Below are 22,105 nucleotides of genomic sequence, written 5' to 3'. Positions count from 1 at the left end.
CCCGAAGTGGAGGGGGTAACCTGACTTTTTTTTCTTTAGATTCACTGGTGGACTAGTGGATAAATTGTTTATTAAGAAAAAGAAAGGCAAAGGAAGCCCACACGAGAAGCACGGCAAGCTTCAAAAAAGTTTAGCGGTGAAACTACGTTACAAACATTTTTTACGATGCCAGAACTTCCAATATGACTCTGTTCGTGATTCAATTAATTAATTCAATTAGTGATTCTTAAGTAAAAGGGTCAGGTTACCCCCCTTTCAAGCTCCCATGGGATTCAACTTCTACTTCAGACCGATAACACCCACCATCTGTTTACCAAGCGAGCAACAATACAAATGCCGTTACGGCAAAGTACTTTTACTGGTAAATTTCTTCGAATTTTTGCGTGCTTCTCATGGAGGCTTTCTTTACCTTAGCCAATTTTTACTATTTTGACTTCTAGTCAGAGTGAAATTATTGTCAAAAATAAAATCAAATTTTTTTAAAAATTTAAAACTAAAAAAAAATCAAAAAAATTTACTGTTACTTTTTTTTTTTTCATTTAAGCTATATCCTCTTCATTTATGTGTGTATTATTTGGTTCATTTTCATCAAATTTTGGATCCAAATTCCAGAGAGCGTTTTCAATTTTGATTTGTGTAAATACTTATTGTCTTGAATCTTATTGAGAAGTTACATCTTCATATGCTGATTTCTTTAAAAGATCTTAAATATAAAAACAGGCACTATTACTTATAAACACTGTAAATGGCAGTATGTTCCTGTAATTTGAAGACAGTCTGTAAATATATGAACATAAATTGTTAAACTGCCCTGGAATATTGTTCATATAGTCATACATTCTCATGAAAAAATATTTTCAAGCTGTATCTCAGTTTAATATTGTTATTTTTGACAGCTAAACCTACCAGATACAAACAGAAAGAAAGGGAACCTGATGAAGGTATTTGGGCAAACCTACAGCAATATGGATTGGAAAACCAATATTTGGATGCCTTGGTAGCCGATTCTTCACGCCCATTGTGGCGTGAACAGTCATCACTATTTGACGCCATCATTACTGATTGTAAGTATAGTTTTCAGTCCTTAAGTGCAGTTTCATCTTAAATACATAAGTTTGAATAAATTCAAGATGGTAATAAATTTAATTTTATACAGGGTGAGTCAAAATTATCTATAAATACTTTGCTATATTCTATATTAGAAAGTTTATTGTGTAAACAAGAACCAAAAAGGATTTCAGATATATTAGTTACATAGAAAGGATGAATTATAAAAGCTATGCGATATGTTCAAAATATCCTCCACCAGCACACTAACATGATTGGCATCATTTCTCAACAGCTTGAACACAACAACTTGAACACAGCTATAATTTTTCTTGCCTTCTGTATCATTACTGATAAATCCTGCCAAATGGTGGTTTTTGAGTGTATTTATCATTCAGATGTCTTTCTCAATGGAAAAAAAAAAAAAAAAAAAGGTTTAGAAGAGTGAGGTCCGAAAACCCAAAGGTTATTCAAAAGCATTTCCCCATAACCTATCATTTTTTAGGAAATTCACTGTCCATGAATACCAGAGTGAAAATGTGCAAGTGCACCATTGTATCTGGAAACATTTCTTTTTTGCAGGAACTGCATCATTCATTAACAGTATCACTGAATATGTAAGGTCCAGTTATCTCAAGAGGAGAATCCCACTCACATGCTGATCCCTGGCAGGTTAACATCTTCTTGTAAAGTGAGGTGAGGATTGTTGTTGGTTCAGCAAACACAATTTTGATAATTCAGATGACCATTTAATTTAAACCTCTTTAATGTATGTTTTCATACTTCCAATTTTACAATGCACTTCCTTTCTGTGTTGTTAATTATTTTCCATACTCAGTGGATCACCAGTTAATCTGCAACTTAATGAAAACTTATTAAAAACTTATTTTTTTATTTTAGCTTACATCAACCAATTAATAAATTTTTATTCAAATTGGTTGTTCTGTAAGGTTATTTAAAGTGCCTATATATAATTTAGACTCTCTCTGCATTTCAAATTCTATTTTTTTAGCTGTCACTTTTATCTGTTACCAGTAATCCCAGTACTCCTTCCCCCACCCAGCATGCAGTTTACATTTATCCTTTTTATATGTTTATATATATATATATATATATATATATAAGTTATGAATCTCTTGCGAAAGATTGTGGTTCTGTGCAACACCAAGACTCTTGAACACACTCACTAACAGCATTGAGAATCTATTGTGAATGTTGCGTGACTGTCAGGTAATAATATTCCATATTAAGGTTTATGGCTTCTTCTCATGTGGTCATTGCTAAGATGCTTCTATCATGACGATCAGTGTATATATCAATAACAGTGGTTATATATTCATAATCAAAATGTTTAAAAGTGCAGGAACTTGTTCATACTGATTATTAGAATGATAATAGAACAACTAGGGATGGACAAGGAGAGTTTCATGAAATTTTAACCATCAGTCTTGAAATGATCTGTGTAAAGATGGTGCCAAAGACAGTTAAAAATGGGTTTCTATCACCTTTTGTACAATACTTCAAGAACTAGATTTCCAGGATAACATCATCACAGGAGATGAAACAGGTATTTCAATGATCAAGATGAAAAGGCAATGCAAATAATGAAAGACAAAGTTCTTCAAGGCAAAAAAAAAAAAAAAAATAAAAAAAATAATACAATCAAAATTCAAGACCATCCATTGTTTTCTTTGATAAAAAAAAAAAAAAAAAAAAAAATATTGTGAATCAGGGACAAACTCAATTATTTTACACAAACTGTCGATCGCATTTTATACTTCAAGTTTTGAAGTGTTTGAGGGAATAAGTAGTATTGCACAGAAAATATGAATTGTAGCCTAACAAGTGATGCTGCATCACTACAATGCACTGATTTATATTGCATTGGCTGAAAACATTTATAGCAGAAAAATGGTTCAATCTGATTTCTTTATGTTCCCAAGTATCAAGGTTGATAAGAAAGTGAAACCTTTTGGGTCTTTAGAAGAAGTATAGCATTACAATCAATATCAGTAAAAAAAAAAAAAAAAAAAGTTCCAGAAATGCTTCCAGTTATGGCAGTAGAGAATGGATTCATGCAGAATTTGCTGAAACTATTTTGAAAGGGGCAAAAGCAAATAATTGGTAAGTTGAATTCTAATTTACATTCAAAAGCATTCCTGGAACTTTCTAGGTACACACTCCATAGGATACTCATTTGTTTTCACATATTGAGCTAATTTTCACATATTTGAAATGACCATTGCTTTACCCAAAAGTTTACACATAGCACTTTGTATTGTAATATATTGTACTTTCATGCTAAATTTAATGACTTGTATGAATTATTTTGTAAACTTTTTAACTTTGTCATTTTTTCCTTAACTTTTTTTTCATCATTTCATAATTATGAAATTCAAATGGAGTACCAAACGACCAATTACCTTAAATTTATACTAAAGGGGCTGGATGTAGCCACAGTCACTGAGTTGACTGTGATTTTATTCCATGTGACCAGGGCTGTTCCTGATTCCTTGGCCGCCTGTGTGAAGCAAGTATTTGGCACCCCTTTACGTCATATTTTTAAAAGGAAAAAAAGTTCTGAAAAACTTTGTTTTTACTAGTAATATGAACACAATAACACAAATTCAAATTAAATTTTTACTGAAACTGATACACAAAACTACATAATAATCCTATCCTATGCATAAAGTGTCCTTACAACCTGTCTGTCCCCCATTCTATTTTAAAAATAGTTTGATTTAGAGAAATATGGTAAACTTTGTTTCTAATCACTAGGAGGTCCTAGGGAAACTATTCTCATTTTCGACCCCAGAATAAAATTAGGTATTTCCAAAATAATAAACGTAAAATTGCATTTTTCAGCTTGCGACATCATTTTATTTTGCAGAATTAAATTATTATTTATTAACTAACTACAATGGGACATGCATTATTTTAAAAAAAATTCCATAACTATTTAAGATTATTAATATATTTAAAACCACACACTATGTGTAATATAGTTTATTAAGCTATTCACCTAAACTACTATACATTAAGGTAACGTTTCAGGTATCATGCCGATACCCATCATCAGATCGTGCTGTTGGGGAAACAAAAATAGAAAGGGTTACAAATTTAATTACAATTGCAATTTGCATTTAAACAATTCTAAGTTTCAATTATTGTTAACAATAAAAGCCAGATATTAAATTAGCTCGATACAAAGAGATTAAATTCTTACCTGCTGACACACTCCTTGCCAATGCAGGTAAGAATTTAATCTCTTTGTATTTAGCTGATTTAATATCTGGTTTTTATCATTAACAGTAATCGAAACTTAGAATTGTTTATTTGCAAATTGTAATTGTAGAATCATATAATTGTAATTGTGATATTGGTAATTGTATTCAAATTTGTTACCCTTTCTATTTTTGTTTTGTTTCCTCAACAGCATGGTCTGATGATTGAAAATACATAGTACAAACATTGCACGACTATTTGCATCTTTGAGAAGTTTTTGAAGGCCAATATATTTTCCACTCATATTGGAATCATTGTCGTAACCCTGACCCCTCATGTTATTTAGTTTTAAGTTATATTTTGGAAATAAATCATTTAATACTGATGTACTGTTGTGTCATTAATTTGATGAAATCCCAAAAAATATTCCCTTATTTCTACATCATTGCCAGAGTATACAACAAAATGTATGATAAATGTTAATTGTTCAACATCGCTACTGTCAGGAGTGCAATCTAGAATAATTGAGAAATACTTGCTATTTTCGACTTTACCTAATATTCTTTCCTTATTTTGTCAGCAATTAAAGAAATAATTACATTCAAAATTTACTTCTCGGGTAATGTGGCATACGGCTAATATACAAGGCATAACTTCAGGAATGAGTTCCTCATATGTAGACAATAAAAATATTTTATATCAACATAGTTCCTGAAATGCTTGGTTCCCGAGTTATTAACCGGAATGTCTTATCTCCCACAGGTGATTTCCTTCATCACAAGGTACTGGCAGAATCTGGTGGTTTTTCCATTCCGACCATGTACTCAAGTCAGGAGCAAGTGGATATGCACTTTATGTATGGTTTGGAGGACGGCAGTGCTCTGGAAGCTCATTGTTTGTACCACGAAAGGTACCCAGAACAAAGATGTCCAGACAGGAAAACGTTTGAAGGTATCCATTGCCGCCTTTGTGAACATGGGACCTTTACTCCTCGTGCTGCCGAGAGGATGACCAAGATCTATGACTCTTGAAGTAGAAGAAGAGATTTTGGATGTTGTGCATGCCACTCCTAGAATCAGCACATGCAGAATAGCAATGCAACTGGTTGTTCAATGTTCGATACACATAAAGATACACATAAAAAGGTTATAAAATATATTATTCATGGCCAGCAAACAAGTGCAGGTCCTGTTGACCATAACCGATAGACAAGGGTAGAATGTTGTGAAAATGACATAACATCAAAACCATAAAAATTTAATGAAACTTCGTGCTTTGAAGTAAGCCTTTACTCTGCTTGGTCATTGTTTATTCTGCTCTGTGAACTCTTCCTGTAATTAGCGTTATGTGAACATTATGCTAATTACAGGAAAGGTTCCTCCCTTCAGTTTCAGAACATCAAATGCGAGGATCAAAGGATTATTAGATCAATTTAGATGCACCTCTGGTTAGCATAGTAATAACTGATTCCTAGTCCTTGTAGTTTAGGGCAAGTGAGGTAACGCTGCTGGTTTTCATTTATTTAAAAAAAAAAAATTTTTTTAAGGTATTTGTCCCTTGCAATGCAACCAATAAATGTGGTTAATGATATTTTTGTCAGTTAAATAATAGTAAACGTCTGACTTATGCAGTTGTGCTGAAGTATAACCAGAATTTTTATAAAATGAAAATATAAACAATAATTCAATTCTATGCAGTCTTCTAGCATTTTTCTGTGGCTCTGATTCACTTTGTATGAATTACATATAATGTTATATAAAGTTTTTTTTATGAAAAACATATTTCTAATGTATTTTAATTATTTTCTTTGTTTCTCCTTAAGTACCATATGGGATAAGAGAAGCTACAGAAAAGATAGGTAGTGCTAAATCATACAAGATTCCTGAACATCTGTAAGTTTAAAAATTTGTTAAATATTTCTTTTATCATAAAGTAATTTTTAGCTCTCTTTTGTGGACTTAATATGTCCCAAAAAAAAAAAACACATGGAAGGAAAAGATAGTCTTTAAAACCTCTCATAAAATTTCTTATGATGTTATTCTTGTTTCACCTACAAACTTTAAACACAATCTTTCACTATACAAAAGTGAGAAATTAACCTAATAAAATGCTACAGAAGTGAATGATTTGTCCTTTCTTGATTTTATAGTAGAGAAAAATTCTGTAGAATGATTTTTTGAATATTTTAGGATACTTGCTTTTATTTATTATCTTCTTAAGGGGTATGGTTAAATTAGAAATTCTTAGGCTTTGCTCCCAGTAAAACTATCAGTGTAAATGTGGCAATCTTAGCAAGAGAAATTTTGATCAAGTACAACATTCTGCTACGTCTCCGTCAGCTTTTTTCACCACACTTTGGGATCTAGTGATTTTTTTTATATTTTCCCATATTAAAATGTACCCTGAAAGGAAAGAGATTTTGGTATATTATGCTGACCATCATCCAAAATGTGACCTTCAGAATGGCTTAATAAAAGCTGAAAGAACATTAATAATGTTTCAACAAATGGCAGGACAACTGTAAAGGCCACTGTAGCAAATTAGTCATGTGGAAGGATAGAGTTATATACACTTTGAGTGACTGTAGTTCAAGTTCAACTGGAATTACGGTGCTGAATTAGGAGACTACCATGCAAGGGATAAATTTCATTGTGATTTAGTTTTGTCATGATAAATTATATCTGAGAACTTTTCAGTAAGATGTACACTGATGAGCCAAAACATTATGACCAGCGAGTCATTATGCAAATCAAAGCAACTGCAGGTGAACTACGGCGAGTGCACAGGTCGGAACATGGTATAAAAAACACCTGATACTGAGCTCCGTTAATCAGTGTTACTCTTGTTCTTCAGATGGGAAAGGCAGCGGACTTCAGTGAGTTTGACAAAGGCCAAATTGTAATGGCCAGACGACTGTGTCAGATCATATCCGAAACGGCATGGCTGGTGGGGTGTTCACAGCAAGCTGTGGTTAGTACCTACCGAAAGTGGTCCGAGGAGGGGAAACCCACGAACCGCCGGCAAGGTGTTGGACGACCACGGCTCATCGATGCTCGAAGGCTCTCCGGATGTTACATGGCAACAGAAGGGTGACTGTGGTGCAACTCGCCAGTAATTGGAATGCTGGTGATGGGAGTAATGTGTCACAACACAGTACATCGAACCCTGCTGAAAATGGGACTGCGTAGCCACAGGCTACTCTGAGTGCACATGCTAATCACAGTTCACCAGTGACAGCTTCTACAATGGGCATGCGAGCATCGAAACTGGACCTTGAGTGATTGGAAGAAGATCGTCTGGTCCGATGAATCACATTTCCTGTTGCACCATGTGGACGGCCGGGTACATGGCGTAGTTTACTTGGGGAAGTGATGGCACCTGGATGCACCGTGGGATGAAAACAAGCTGGTGGTATCATGCTTTGGGCGATGTTCTGCTGGGATACCCTGGGTCCAGTCATCAATGTGCTGGGCACTCTGTCTACCACCTATCTAAACATCATTGCCGATCAGGCACACCATTTCGTGGCAACGGTCTTCCCCTCTGGTGGTGCCATCTTTCAGCGGGATAATGCGGCATGCCATGGTATAAAAGGTTGTTCAAGACTGGTTTGCAGAACACAAGGAAGACTTCCAGGTATTGCCCTGGCTTCCAAATTCCCCAGACATCAATCCCATCAAGCATCTGTGGTTTGTGTTGGAACAGCAACTCTGATCTGCGGCATCTCAACCATGGACCATGCAGGAGTTAAAGGATATGCTGGTTACGTGTTGATACCAGATACCACAAGACACATTTAGAAATCTTGTAGCATCCATGCCTTGCCAGGTACGAGCTGTTTTGGCTGCACGTCGAGGACCAACATCATATTAGGTAGGTGGTCATAATGTTTCGGCTGATCGGTGTATGTTGATGGCTTATACAATCTTTGCTTGATTTGGATCAGTGCAGTAGAGGTGGTACTTACCAGTTTATATTCTTTGGTGCTCTGTAAATATTCAGTTGGCCATGTTTGTAACTTGCTTTATAGTTGAAACTTTGCATTACTAAGTAATAAAGACCCAGTGATCCCTGACAGCTTAGTTGGATTGTTGCTTATGAATGCCAGATGATAAATACTTTTTAGTTACTCTTGACTGCATGTTTGCAGTTCATGAAAGTGGCTATTTGCAGTATAATGCAAAGCCTTTCTTTTGTTTAATTTATTATTACCTACATTTGTTTATTGCTGTTGTGTAACAGGAAGATTATTTTGTGCCCCACACACTGACTGCCTGAGGTAATCTGCAGCATGCATTCCCAGTTTCATAACACTTTATTGCTCTAAGACTCTTCAGGACACTGATTATAATACCTGCTGTAAGAAATACAGCTTACTCCAACTGCTAAAGAATAGAGAAAAATTATCTCTGAGCAAAAAATCTGACAGAATTATATGATGTGTGACCTTGCACATAGTTATGGTTTAAAGTTAAACTCTGCATAACTTTAATCTATCCAAATCACTCATAATGGATACCGTTTGAACCATCACCACACAGAAGTCTCTAATCTCCCTAAATAAATCTGGAAATTCCGATAATCATATCCTATAATGATGTGAAGAAAACTGGATCCTGAACTTACTTTCTGTTCCCAACTCAGATGAACCACCAATATGGAAAATTACAGCATGCTAACAGGTAGTTGTTGCACCTTACACGAATTATCCTGTTGTAGTTTGCAACAAAATTTCCCATGTGGGATAAAAGTGTTAGACTAAATTGCTAATGTGTAGTTGATAACACTACATGTCTTCATATATTTTTAAAAATATTCTCTTATAGAATAGCACACAGTCCTTTGGGAATTTTTAATTTTAGTTTAGATATTCTGTGCAGTTCCTTCCCACCCCAATATGGTGACTCTTGTCTTTATTTTATTTTTTTTCTTTCCTCTTCTAAATTTGAAATGGTTTCAGTTTTCTTTACTTTCTATTTATAAAAACTTAATATTATATCTTTACTCTGCTTTCCTTTGCAGTTGTATCATTTGGTTTTATTTTAAATTCCTTTTCATTTTCCTTTTCTCTCTGCTTCAGATTTTACATTTCTTATTCTTTTGCTTGAAATGAGAATTGACATTTTAGGTTTGCACATGTTTAAAGTACAGCTAGGCCTCACATAACGCGAGTTCGATTAACGCGATATGCAGTTAACGCTATTTGAAAAATGATACCACTTTTCACTTTACACGATGCAAATTTCCAGTTAACGCGATCTCTTTTTTTTATGCGATAGTTGAAAAAGATTTGAATTGCACGTTAAGCTTACCGCGAGTCGTATGGTCAATAAACGAACGTTTGCCTGCTGCCCGCCTCAGTGTGTTCCATCAACCATCGGAAGAAGACGTGCTACTTGTTTGTCTCCTGCTAATAAAGTCAATGCACACTTGCATTTAAAAATTCAAATTTTTAAATGAGCCAGATGAAAATGTTACCGCAAAGGAGATAACGGTAAAAGAATTAGATGAAATCTTTCATATCGCATAGAACCTCAAACAAAAGGTTTGATGTTCTCTGCGATATTTATTTCGCCAGGGCCCAGAGAAGATTGTTGTCGGCTATCGGAAATTGATTGATGAAAAGAGAAAGTCAACACTGTTCAAATATTTCCACAAATATTCTCAACAGTAATTTCTTCATTGTGTATTTTATGTCAAAGGTTCCCGGTGCCTTTAATGTCTCAGTAATTTTTTCAAGGCGCACCCAGACCAAAAGAAATACCTAACAGTTTCGTTTAGTAGTTAGGTCCAAACAACTTAATAAGAAATGCTGAAACTGTGAACTTTCGCGTGGTGTCTCCGACAGATGTCGAGTATAACTGTGTTTCCCTCGAAAATTTAAAATATTCCGCGGCGCACAGTTTAAGAACCGCTGTTTTATGCAATAAACATTTAATTCCATAATTATTTTCATTATCTTTTACATTATATACAGTTAAAAAGTTATTTAAAAGGCATTTTTAAAATTATTTATGGACATTCCAGAAGGTCAAGGACCAATTATAATTTTTCCTATTGGTTATTATATTCGATTAACGCGTATGTGCTCGCGGGACGAATTAATCGCGAATCGAGGCCCACCTGTATTTGCCTTTTTCCAGCTGCATTTGGACCATCTTGTGCAATTTTTTATTTTACTTTATTTCCAAATTTTGTCAGTTTCATATTGTTTTAGTTTGCTTATTATTTGGTTTTATAATACGAAATTTTTAGAAATCTTCAAGTACCGTGTTAGTAGACTAGAAAAGAATAGCGAAAGCTTAAAAAACGGTACTCACCTTGAAATTAATCTGCGATGGTTTACTTAGGTAGCGTGGTTAATGTTTACGTTGAATTGTTAAATTGAAAAATTAAAAGGGAGGGAAGTAAGTATTTGGTTTTATTTAACAGTTCTTTATTTTTCCTTTTCTCTCAGTTTTTTTCAGATTTTACAAGGCATCTTCCATATTTAAGCTCACGATTCTCCTCTACCAGCCTTTCTCAGATGTATAGGGGCATCCATGGCTAGTTCACTTTCTCCCAAGCAAGCCAAGCCATATCTGAAATATGACTATTTAGGATTCACAGTAGCCAGTGCCCCTGTTTAAGAGGTTATTGTGTTTCCTTGTTCCTTTATTATCTTTCTTTCCTCTACTTGAAGCACGGCTCAACATTTTGGCTTTAGGTTTTTGTGTTGGTGAGTCTTTTGCCTTCTTTCAGGTTGAGTTACATCACCTTCACAGTTGTGCTTCTTGTCATCGGGTATTAACTTTCAGTTTCATTATATTTTCATATTTTAAAGGTCTTCTTTTTTTTTGTCTAAGCTGTTCAATTAAAACAATCTAGCAGGTAGCTATAGCACCTCACAAGCATTATCCTGTTGCAGTTTGCAATAGTATAATGCTTGTGGAATTCTCCCATGTGGTATAAAAGTGTTAGGTTGAATTGCCAATCTTTAGAGTAATAAATGGAGACATGTAATGCAAGAAAGAAAGCGTATCAGCTTATGTAGCATCAGCAAAAAAAAAATTCATGCATCCATTCCCTCTAAACGTTTGTCCAGTTCCTCCTTGAATTTATTTAAGCTATCAACTTCCACAATGACAGATGGAAGTTTGTTCCAGCAATTAACCACCCGCCGGCCAAAGGCAATTTTCCGCACATCTATTCTACAAGCTGTCTTTCCTCAATTTGAATTTATGCCCCCTCAGATTCGTAATCTGAGCAAGCGGAAGAATCCCATCAAAATACAGTGTGCTCAACCCATTCAAGGCCTTGTGCACCTCAACCAGATCACTTTGCAGGTGCCTAGTCTCCAGCCGCTGCAATTTGAAGAACTTAAGCCTTTCTTGGTAAGAGGACCCCTTTGTCTCCCTCACCAATCTTGTTGCCCTTCTCTGTACATGCTCAAGCAACTCTACATCCTTCCTAAAATGAGGCCTCCAGACCTGTACGCAGTACTCAAGATTTTTTTGACCATTGCCTCATACAAAGGGATAATCACCTCCTTTTCACCTACTAGCAAAATTCTAGGATATCATTGACAATACCCCATGACCTGCTCTGGCAGCCTGTCTGCATTGCTCAGAAAACTTCATACTGACTGCACAATTACTCCCAGGTCTTTTTCATTTTCTACCACCCTAAGTATAGTACCACACACTTGGTACATTTCTCTAGGGTTACTTCTACCCATATGCAGTACTGTGCATTTGTTAATGTTAAACTTCAGTTGCCACTTCTCAGCCCACATCTGCCATTATTTCACATTCATTTCACATTCTGCATTTATTTCACATATGCCAGGAGCTGTACAACACTGTACAGCCCTGGCCCTGCTTACTATAAGGAATACTTGTACAACTTTTCTATATCCAATAAAGATTATTTAAAATCTTGCAACAATCATTAAACCATATAGCACCCAAAGTATTACATTTGATGTTCATGTTGTTTTCTAAAAATTTTAAATGTATTACATTCATTTTATTCTTAGAACATTTCTAGAATTCATCACGGTCACTTGTTGATTGATTGGGAGACTAATCAAATAATGCTACATAAGGACTACTTTGTAGTCCTTATGTAGCATTATTTGAACATACACATTACTTTTATTTCATTATTTTTTGCTGATATATGAAATACTGATCTGATAAACCTATTTTGTCTTTTGTACTGAAGGGTTCAAGGCCATATTCCATCCAAGATAAATTATAACTTACAAGATATGATTTGTGATCTACTCAATTTCTGTTCTGAGTATCTGAAATTAGGAGGACGGCTTGTGTACTGGTTGCCTGTATATAAAGAAGAGTAAGCCAAAAAAATTTATATTTATTTTATTTATTATGTTTTTAGAATAATGGATTGGCATCCTTTTCACGTGTGCGCATAATATGTTTAACAAAGAACCACATTCAAATTTTGCTTTGTAGTGCATTTCATGGTTAGTGAAAAAAAAATAATAATTCAAGAGGGAGAAAATTCAGAAATCATGCTGCTGGTAGAAAATAAATTCATGTTTTTTCCTCCATGTTTTAAAAAGTGGGGTGTTCTGCTTATTCAAGGGCATGGAACATTCAAGAAAATGTAGTACATCCCTTTCTGAATCAAGATATGGTGTTCCAAAAAGACCTGGACAACTTCATAAATTTATTACAAAAAGAAATTTTTTTTTAAAAAAACAATTTACAGCCACCCAAAACAATTTTTTTACCATGTTAATAGGTGGCACTTGTGTCACACAAGAGTAGTGTAATTGAAAATGGTGTCTCCTCAACAGAAGGCTCAATGTGTGACATGGTTCATCAAGACAATAATCTGACATTCATACCCAAAGAAACTATCAAAAAAAAAGTATGTACCATATCCACCATCACATACCAGCATTTATGTGGCATAGATAGTTTATGGAAATGGTAAATGTTGATCACAAAAAAGGGTATGGACCATCGTAGCACAACTGCTGAAGATGTGGAGTGAGTTCGGGGAATGTTTGCTAGGAGCTCTTCTAAATCAATCAAAACTGCCTCCAGGAAGCTTCAAGTACCAAGATTAACTGTATACAGTCCTGCACAAACATTTAAAGTGCTATGCATACAAAGTGCAGCCTGTGCAGGCCTTGAAACCTGAAGATAAACCACAGTATTCAATGTGCTTCACCATATGGATAGTCACAAAAATTTTCTTAAGCAGGTTGTATTTTCAATAAGTCCACGTTTCAGGAATAGTGAATAGGCACAATATTCAAATTTGGAGCTTGGAAACCCATACATTCCTTGAAATTTTGCTGTTAGGTCAAATACATCAAAGAAAGATTTTTATAATAATACAAATTTCAAAAACAATCCATTATGAGTAGTGTGTGCTTTTTCTTTTCTGCACACAAGGTGGATGTGACAAATTTCTATTTGACACAGTTTGTCAGTCTGTGACATGTCTGGTAATATTATATCTTCCTTCAAGTTTTATTTATTTTATATTTTTTTATTTTACAAGATCAAATGTGCATCCAGGAAAGGTGCTGTGGTAATATCATTTTATAAAACTATTCTCTGTGAGTAATGCACACTTCATTATTGATTTTCATAACAGTTGTGCATAGCGTTTCATATTTGATCCTATGTTATTCCTATTTGTGTGATAACTGTTGGATTTTTCTGGAATTTTCAATAAAAAAAAATCAAAGAGCAATCTTCGTTCATCCTTCTGCAATAGTGAAGAAAGTTGATTTCTTCATTCATTATTTCTACTATCCATCAATTAATAATTTGTAGAATCTTATGTAACAGATTAATATTTGATTGCTATTTGCTGCAGACAGCTTTTATAAAATAATCTATACCCTGTGGTAACTTCTCATTGTAATTCAAGCTTATTAGATTCTTTGTACTGAATATTATAGATTATTTTTCATATCATGTAAATATTGATGACAGTTCAAGTCATACAGTTTTTAAAAATAATTCAACTTTTTTTTTAATCTTTAATTAGCTTTGACGAAAGCAGTATACCTACTCATCCCTGTCTGAAGCTTCTCAGTTATTGTGAGCAACCTCTAAAAAAGCATTCCTCTCGGTATCTGGTCACTATGGAAAAAGTAAAAGAGCCACAGGTATAGTAATAGATAATCAGCTATAGTAGGTTGACAAACATTTCACAGCTCACATACCTGTCAACTTTTATGGCTTTCCCATAAAATTTATTGAATGCGGTCAATATGACTTTCTGTTTAAACTCTTAAATTATGCTGCTTTGCAAAACAGGCATAGTGAATGCTGAAATCATGATCAATATGGGCTGCAAAGCTACCAGTATAAGTGGCTATGCCAATATATTGTTGTTAGAATTAGTTTTTTTGGGGGCTTGTGAACAGTGAAATTATAGTTGCTGTTGCATGACTTTAAATACAAACAATGTTGGGTGATAAAAGCAAAGTTATTTTATTCAAGATTTTAAGGACACACCTGTACTGGTATGTTCTCCAGTATTTAAGTCAAAAAAAGAAACCAGATTTAAAGTTTGGGACATTAGTATAGCACATGGTGCAAAATGATATTACTGGCTATATGAAGTGGTAAACGTTTGCAACAAAGTATCAAGAGACACAAGCAGATTTTTAGCAGAAGGGGAACCACCAATGTGGATATTATTTTTAAAATGAAAACTCCAAACACAAAAGGTATTAGAACCTATAGTACTTAGTACTATGCATGGGTTGAACATTGAAAAGACTGAAGATACGTGTTCAAATTGCTGTAGACTAATTTTCAGGAAATACATGTGAAGGATGGTTGTTCCAGAAAACAGAAGTTGAAGTGATAAATGAGAAAATAAAAGAAGAAAGTGAATTGCTGCTGACTGGTTGGAGTATATATTGTGTTTGGACTGGTTTAGAAGAGTGTATGGGAATTACAGATGCTCATGGAAGTATGTACAGAAAAGGCATGAAACAGAAGTAGGATGTCTATGAGGTGGAGAGACTTTGTAAAAGACAGGTCATTAACTAACTTGACTGCCCTCTTTTGAATGGAGTCTAAATGCCTGAGAGGTTTCAGGGACATGGTAAGGGCAGGTTGTTATATAGAGTGAGTAGTTGTTTAGAAGAAAAATAGTGCCAAGGGTGATAAAGAAAACCCAGTTTTGAAGTGAAACTTCTTTAGGCATGCCCCAGGCAGTTTTCATGTGGGAGTAGCTTGCATCCGTGGATTGACAAAAATGTGACACAAAATGAAATACATAGCAGTGATGCATGATGCAATCCAGTACCCCTACAGCGCGGCCACAGTGTAACTCACACTTACATTTTAAGTCGCTATATCTCAGCTTCTAGCAATCCGAATTTAAAAACGAAAATATTTCTTTCGTCATTCTCTACAGTATTTCATAAAAAATTTCGACAGGAAAAAAGTTATAATTCAACATGCCAGACTAATAGTGAACATTATAAGGCATATGGAGCACATATATATGCAATGCGATCACCGATACCAATAAGTAGATTAGAAGTCAGTCAGAAATCCCAATTTAAGAAATTTGCAGTGGATATTCAAGACGTTAAGGCTGTTTGTGCAGGGCAAGGTTTCTCAAACTGGAAAGTGGAATGTAGTATGCTATCATCAGAAATACTACGAAAAAAGGATTCCCAATCAGTGGAAGGTCATTAATATCAATTCACAAGGAAAAGAGTGTGAGAAAGAACTGAACTGTGGAGGATACCAGCATTAGCTGAGAAGTTAAAGGGCATCACCAAACTTGATTGATCCCTTGAATTTCTCACACCTGACTTTAACATTAAGCAAAAGTTTGTCAACCAAGAAGGTTATGGCCAGTTTTTTTTTTGGATTAATATAATTCATTATCCTCATGGATCAAAGAACTGCCATTAATGCAAAGCATTACTGCCAAACATTGAAGAAGTTGAAGGGCTACAATCCACCAAAATTATTTGTGAAAGAGGCTAAAGAAAAGTCTTGGAAAGATGCATTACAAATAAACAATAGTGAGAGCCTCACAGAAAGAAAAATTAGTGGTACTATTATGAAAAAAACTATATCCAGTGATGTTTAACTTTCTACTTACTAAACACCAGTTTTACAGTGTCACATAAAAGTGGATCTGTCATTATTAGATAATTAACACAAACTAAGCATATATTTTCATATTACATACAAAAGAATTTCTCATGCAAAAGAAATGTTTGTTGAACTATTTTCTGTGAAATTTTTTTGTATTTTATTTATTTTAAGCCCTCTGTAGCATGCAGTTTATTCTCTAAATGGGAAAAAATTACACCCGCATGGCATCTGAGACTTTTTGTTTTAATAATAAAAAAAATAAAATTTTAGCTTTTTTACTGAATTGAAAATGCTGTTCTATTAAATATAATTTGCTAAACTCAATTACAAAATATCAAAGAAAAATAACAGTAGTAGATGTTCACATTGCATCTGGAAAATACAATGTAAATGTGTTGTTTTTTTTCTCAGCTGTGTGTGTGTTTAGTTTCTGTGAAGCCAGCAAAATATAAGCTCTATAGCAATATTAAACAACCATCACTGGCATCTCACAAATGCCATATGAGTATAGGAGTTGAGTATGTGAAACATAGATGTTATCATTTGCTTGGTTTTTGTTATGTGAAACAGAAAATACTATATAATCATTTAGAGAATATTAATGGGGACCAGTAATGGGAAGATTTCATTTTATTTCCAAATTTAAAAAAATAATAAAACAAATTGGCATATATCAGATGCCACTGTAAGCATTAGAGGATTAAATATGCTATATTATTTTAATCAGATTGTACTTTATATAAATCTTCATATTTAGAGTTCTCAGGATAGAGAAGGAGCACTAGTTTCCCAGGCTGCATCCTCTTTTCGTCAGAAATATTTTCAAACGCAAAAGGAACAGAGCTGTGCTGAAGAAAATTCAAACCCCAGATGAGTGTTTTCTTATCTATATACAAGTACATCTTAAGAGATGCTATTTACATATGCAATTTACACAGCTTTCTATTTATAACATTACTTGTACACAGTATGGCTTTTACACCTTGTTATTCATTTATAATAAATATACTTTTTTAAAAAATGGCATTATCTTTTGAATTTTTATATCGAAAAACACCACAAATATTGCCTTCAAAATTAATCACTATATAGCAGTAAGATCTTCATTATACTAAAGTTTAGTATCAGAAATAACCTCAGATTTATGATTATGTTGTTGTTTTTTTTGGTTTTTAGGAGCATTAACAACTAAGGCCATATTGCTCCGGGGATATGCGGTGGTCATTTCCTGACCTTTCTGCATACTCCATATTTGGTGGTCACGGGCTCGAACCCCGGTCTAATCAAGAAGCATGTGCTATGCACTGCTGCTCCTGCCCATGGAGGCGCCTTATGATTATGTAAAGTTTCTTATTTAATGGGACAACAAGTTCTTTGAAAGCTGCTTTTTCAGAGAAGACAAAAAATAGTATTGAATGACAAACTACCATGCAAAAGAATTAGGTGTGGTAGCAAACATTTCCTAAGCTTAACTGAAAAAGTTCTGAAATCAATTAACTCAAGGTTTTTTTTTTATTTTTTAATTATAAACATGAAAAGTTATTTGGAATCTGTAGGTAGGTAATTTTCTAGAAGTATATATATAAATAACAGTTAAAATTTAGAGTTTAACTGTGTATAGAAACTGTAAATTAGCAGTTCCGGACCTTTTTAGAATGCAACCTATTTTGAGAACTCAGTAAAAATTCATGATCCAAGTCAATTCAAATGTGAAAAAGAGGTTTCTCCACCAGGAAATGTTTCTGAAATTATGTCAAATGAATGCTAATTTTTTATTACAGCAAAGGGAAAAAAATGCACATCACTCTTCTTAAAATGATCATTTAGTATTTAATGGTGAAGCAATTTATTTGTCTTCAGTGATTCACTGGAAAGAACTTTCATACATATAACATACTGTGTCCTTTCTGCTCCTAGTGTAATCATCAAAGTAAATCTTTAATAATAATACTTAACTTAATAGTGTGAATAGCAGTAAAGCTTAATAGACTGTACTCACCTTTGAGGCACCTCCATAGCCAGGTGGGCAGGAGCAGCAGTGCGTAGCACATGCTTCTTGATTAGACCGGGATTCAAACCCGTGACCACCAAATACAGAGAATGCGGAAAGGTCAGGGAATGACCACCGCATATCCCCGGAGCAATATGGCCTTAGTTGTTAATGCTCCTAAAAACCAAATAACAAACTCACCTTTGATTGAACTGTTTATTTACATGAAGTTGGGGTGGAAATGAAGTTTAAGTTGAAGTTTAAAATAAATTAAAATAAGTTAATTGAATGAATACGGAATTGTTAAAATTTGCTCAAGGAAGTAGAAGTGCACTACTTCATCCCTGGTTGTCATTTGAAAAATTGAAATTTAAAATAATATGAAATAAGCAAGGCCAATAGTCACACGAGCGACTTTCGTATTAAATGTCATCGGTTGGCACTGATAAGAAATAAAATCCACAGTTTCCTTCTTTCTTATCACTGCCAGCCAATGACGTTTAATACGAAAGAACTCAAAACTTAACTTTCAATGTGCTGACACCTGAAGAAGTCAAGAGAGAGAGTGAGAGCACATGCTCGGTACAGTAAATGAAGTGCATTCTAAACACCAAACATTCAAGACACCAAAATACCCTGATCAGGGCAAATTAAAAAAGACCAATACAAAAACTTATAGTTATGATGTACAAACATGTGAATTGATATTTACAAGGAATAATAATGTGGTTGCTACAATCTTGCCAATATCGATTGACTATATTTTTTATCTATTCTTCTAATTCTGCTGGGGAAAAAAAAATATATATATATATATATATATTTATGAACATAAAACTATTAGTCACTTCCATTCTCAAGTGGTGCCTAACTTCTGGAAATACTAGAAATTATGTATGCAGAAAGAAACATACTTCTTACACACAAAGTATGTTTCTTTCTTTCTTTCTTTCTTACAAAATGCCAGCACAGGTCATGGAGTTTTGTCAATGAATATAGGAATTTTGCTAGCAGGGAAAGGAGGTGATTGTCCCTCTGTATAAGGCAATGGTCAGGTCAGGCCATGCCTTGAGTACTGCATACAGGTCTGGAGGCCTCATTTTAGGAAGGATATAGATTTGCTTGAGGGGGTAAAGAGAAGGGCAACAAGATTGGTGAGGGGAATAAGGGATCCTCTTACCAAGAGAGGCTTAAGTTCTGCAAATTGCAGTGGCTGGAGACTAGGCACCTGTGTGGTGATCTGATTGAGGTGTATAAGGCCTTGAATGGGTTGAGCACCCTGAATCCTGATGGGATCCTTCCACTTGTTCAGATTACGAACCTAAGGGGGCATAAATTCAAATTAAGAAAAGACAGATGTAGAATAGATGTGCGGAAATTTGCCTTTAGCCAGCAGGTGGTTAATTGCTGGAACAAACTTCCATCTGCGTGGAAGTTGATAGGTTAAATAAATTTAAGGAGGAACTGGACAGGCATTTTGGAGGGAATGGTGTGATTTTTTTTTTTTTTTTTAGCTGATGCTGCATAAGCTCATACACTTGCTTTCTTGCATCACATGCCACTACTACTACTACAAAATCGAAAAATAAAACAGCAGTGTTGGAACCCTACAGCATTTCTCCATGTATCATTCCGAATAAAGAATAACTGTTCATTGTTACACTCAAATAAAATTGTTTGTATTTAGGAAGGTAGAGAGAGTGTTAGAGATATTAACCTTGAACTAACAATGTGCAGTTGACATTTCAGAGAAGTGCCCAGGAGGGTGCTGCACGGTACAGTCAGGTTAATATCCTTTTGCAGTTTGTAAGTGGTAACATTTATTACAAAAGCTATTGGTGATTTTACATGCATTAAAAAGATTTTAATTTGTACATAGTGTGTGCTTTATTTTATTTGTAAATAAATTTTTATATCAATAATTTATTTGACCTGCAAACTTTTTCTTCATACATGACTTTCCTTTGTATAGGAATTTCTCTTTCACAGATACAAACTTTCTAAAATAAATATTTTTATTAAAGAAAGTGATTACAAAAATTATACTATTTACATACATCTGTCAGTAATCAACATTAAGAATACAGTAAATCCTTTACATTTGTGAAATCGATTTGTAAATTTGAGAAATCAACTTGTACTTGCAACAATTATTTTGCATTGCATAATTTGTTACTCTTCCAGACACTGTGCAAATTTTCTGACTTTAAGAGTTTAACCTACTTGAATGTTATGATTTCCCCTTACAGAAAAAATTAGGAAAAGCATTAATTTAGAATTTAAACTAAAGTGTTGTGATATCAATAAATGCCTGCATTTGAAGAACTCAATGTGCCAAATGAAGAGGTAGCACAGGAAATAACATAGCCATCTTCTAAGCAGCTGTTCACCAAATACCTTTCAGATTTGTTCAAATACACTTGTACATTTATCATGGATTAAGAAAATCCTCGTGTTGCTACTGGGAGCTTTACAAAGATAAAAATATTTGTCAAGCAATGTTGTCCTTTGCAACAACAGATTCAGCTTCACCAAGGAAGGCTGAGTTTCCTCTTCAAGTTACTACTGCTTATTCAGCATAAGGGGCAAACAGTCCTGATCCCATGCCTTAAAAAAAAGCATGCACTAAATGTATGCTGCTGGACTTCTTTCAAAGACACAGAATGTACCCCTTTCAGCAATTTTCTTTTTTTATATTGGGAATAGAAAGAAATCAGATGCTGTTCAATTTGGAGGTAGAGGGGAAGCTTCATCCAAAGGATTCATTTTTCTGTCAGAAAAATTAATCGTTCATTTATGACATTTTGCTGACTTGCGCTATATTTTCGGTGAAGCAATTTCTGCTGGAAACAGCCCCTCTGCCACAGGGGTTATTAACCTTTTTGCAGTCTTCTCACTACTCTTTTATACTAGTTTCAAAAATAGTAAATAAAATACATGGCTCAGAAAACTCAATTTTAAAAATATCTTTTTGTTGAAAGCTACAGTAACTCCAGGAGGACATGCAGACAGTTTTATAAACTGTAGAATTTGAAATTTTTTTTTTACACATGTTTGCAAATATATAAAGTGGATATTATCTTCATTGTGTCTATCCATATTACACAGGCTATTCATCATTGTAGTACTGAACATCATGTTGGTTGCAGTACTCTGATTGAAGGAATGAATGAACAATATGGCAGATGCAGAAAAGAAAAGTTATTTGTTTAAGCACTGTGCATATGCAAGTGGTTGTTTTTTGTTCTCATTTTACTAAATATATATAAATAATGAATTTTTGATTTAAGCACCGAAGATCCATGAAATATGTTTCACATTTCAATTTTTATTGAAATTAAAAGCAGAATAGGTACATTTCAAAAGGTTTAGTGAATACTTTGTGAGGTGTAAAGAAATTTTGGTGAAATTTTATATATTAGTTAATTAATTAGTAAAAAATGTAATGCAGTAATATATTACCTAATTTGTTTTATTTATTTTAATTTTTTGTATGTTAAAACTGCATTTTATCATTTTTGTAGCCATATGAAATATTTATAAATCAAGCTGAAGCAAAAAAAATATGATGTCCAGTACTACAACTATGAATAACCTGTATAATATGGATAGACATAATGATGATAATATGCACTTTATATATTTGCGAACATGTGTAAAAAATAAAAATTCTCTAATCCTGCAGTTTACAAAACTGTCTGCATATTCTCCTGGAGTTAATGTAGCTTTCAACAAAAAGGTA

General features: G+C 34.0%; 1 protein-coding gene across 1 annotated transcript in view; it reads left to right on the top strand.

The window, feature by feature from the left end:
• LOC150077850 (tRNA (guanine(10)-N(2))-methyltransferase TRMT11-like) overlaps positions 1–17,340 on the top strand; it is a 58,233-nt gene extending 40,893 nt beyond the window's left edge. Inside the window, exons 8-12 of the mRNA XM_090384730.1 lie at positions 897–1,064; positions 6,095–6,164; positions 12,478–12,609; positions 14,290–14,410; positions 17,131–17,340. Of these exons, the coding sequence (XP_090240856.1) occupies positions 897–1,064; positions 6,095–6,164; positions 12,478–12,609; positions 14,290–14,410; positions 17,131–17,247 (608 nt within the window). The 3' untranslated portion in view covers positions 17,248–17,340. The remainder of the gene's footprint in view (positions 1–896; positions 1,065–6,094; positions 6,165–12,477; positions 12,610–14,289; positions 14,411–17,130) is intronic.
• The last annotated feature ends 4,765 nt before the right edge of the window (positions 17,341–22,105 follow it).

This window comes from Mastigoproctus giganteus, chromosome 11, assembly GCF_048544385.1.
Source record: "Mastigoproctus giganteus isolate SK-2022 chromosome 11, ASM4854438v1, whole genome shotgun sequence".
Lineage (NCBI taxonomy): Eukaryota > Metazoa > Arthropoda > Arachnida > Uropygi > Thelyphonidae > Mastigoproctus > Mastigoproctus giganteus.
The sequence above is the reverse complement of the archived record's forward strand: the minus strand, read 5'-3'. Positions and strand labels throughout refer to the sequence as shown.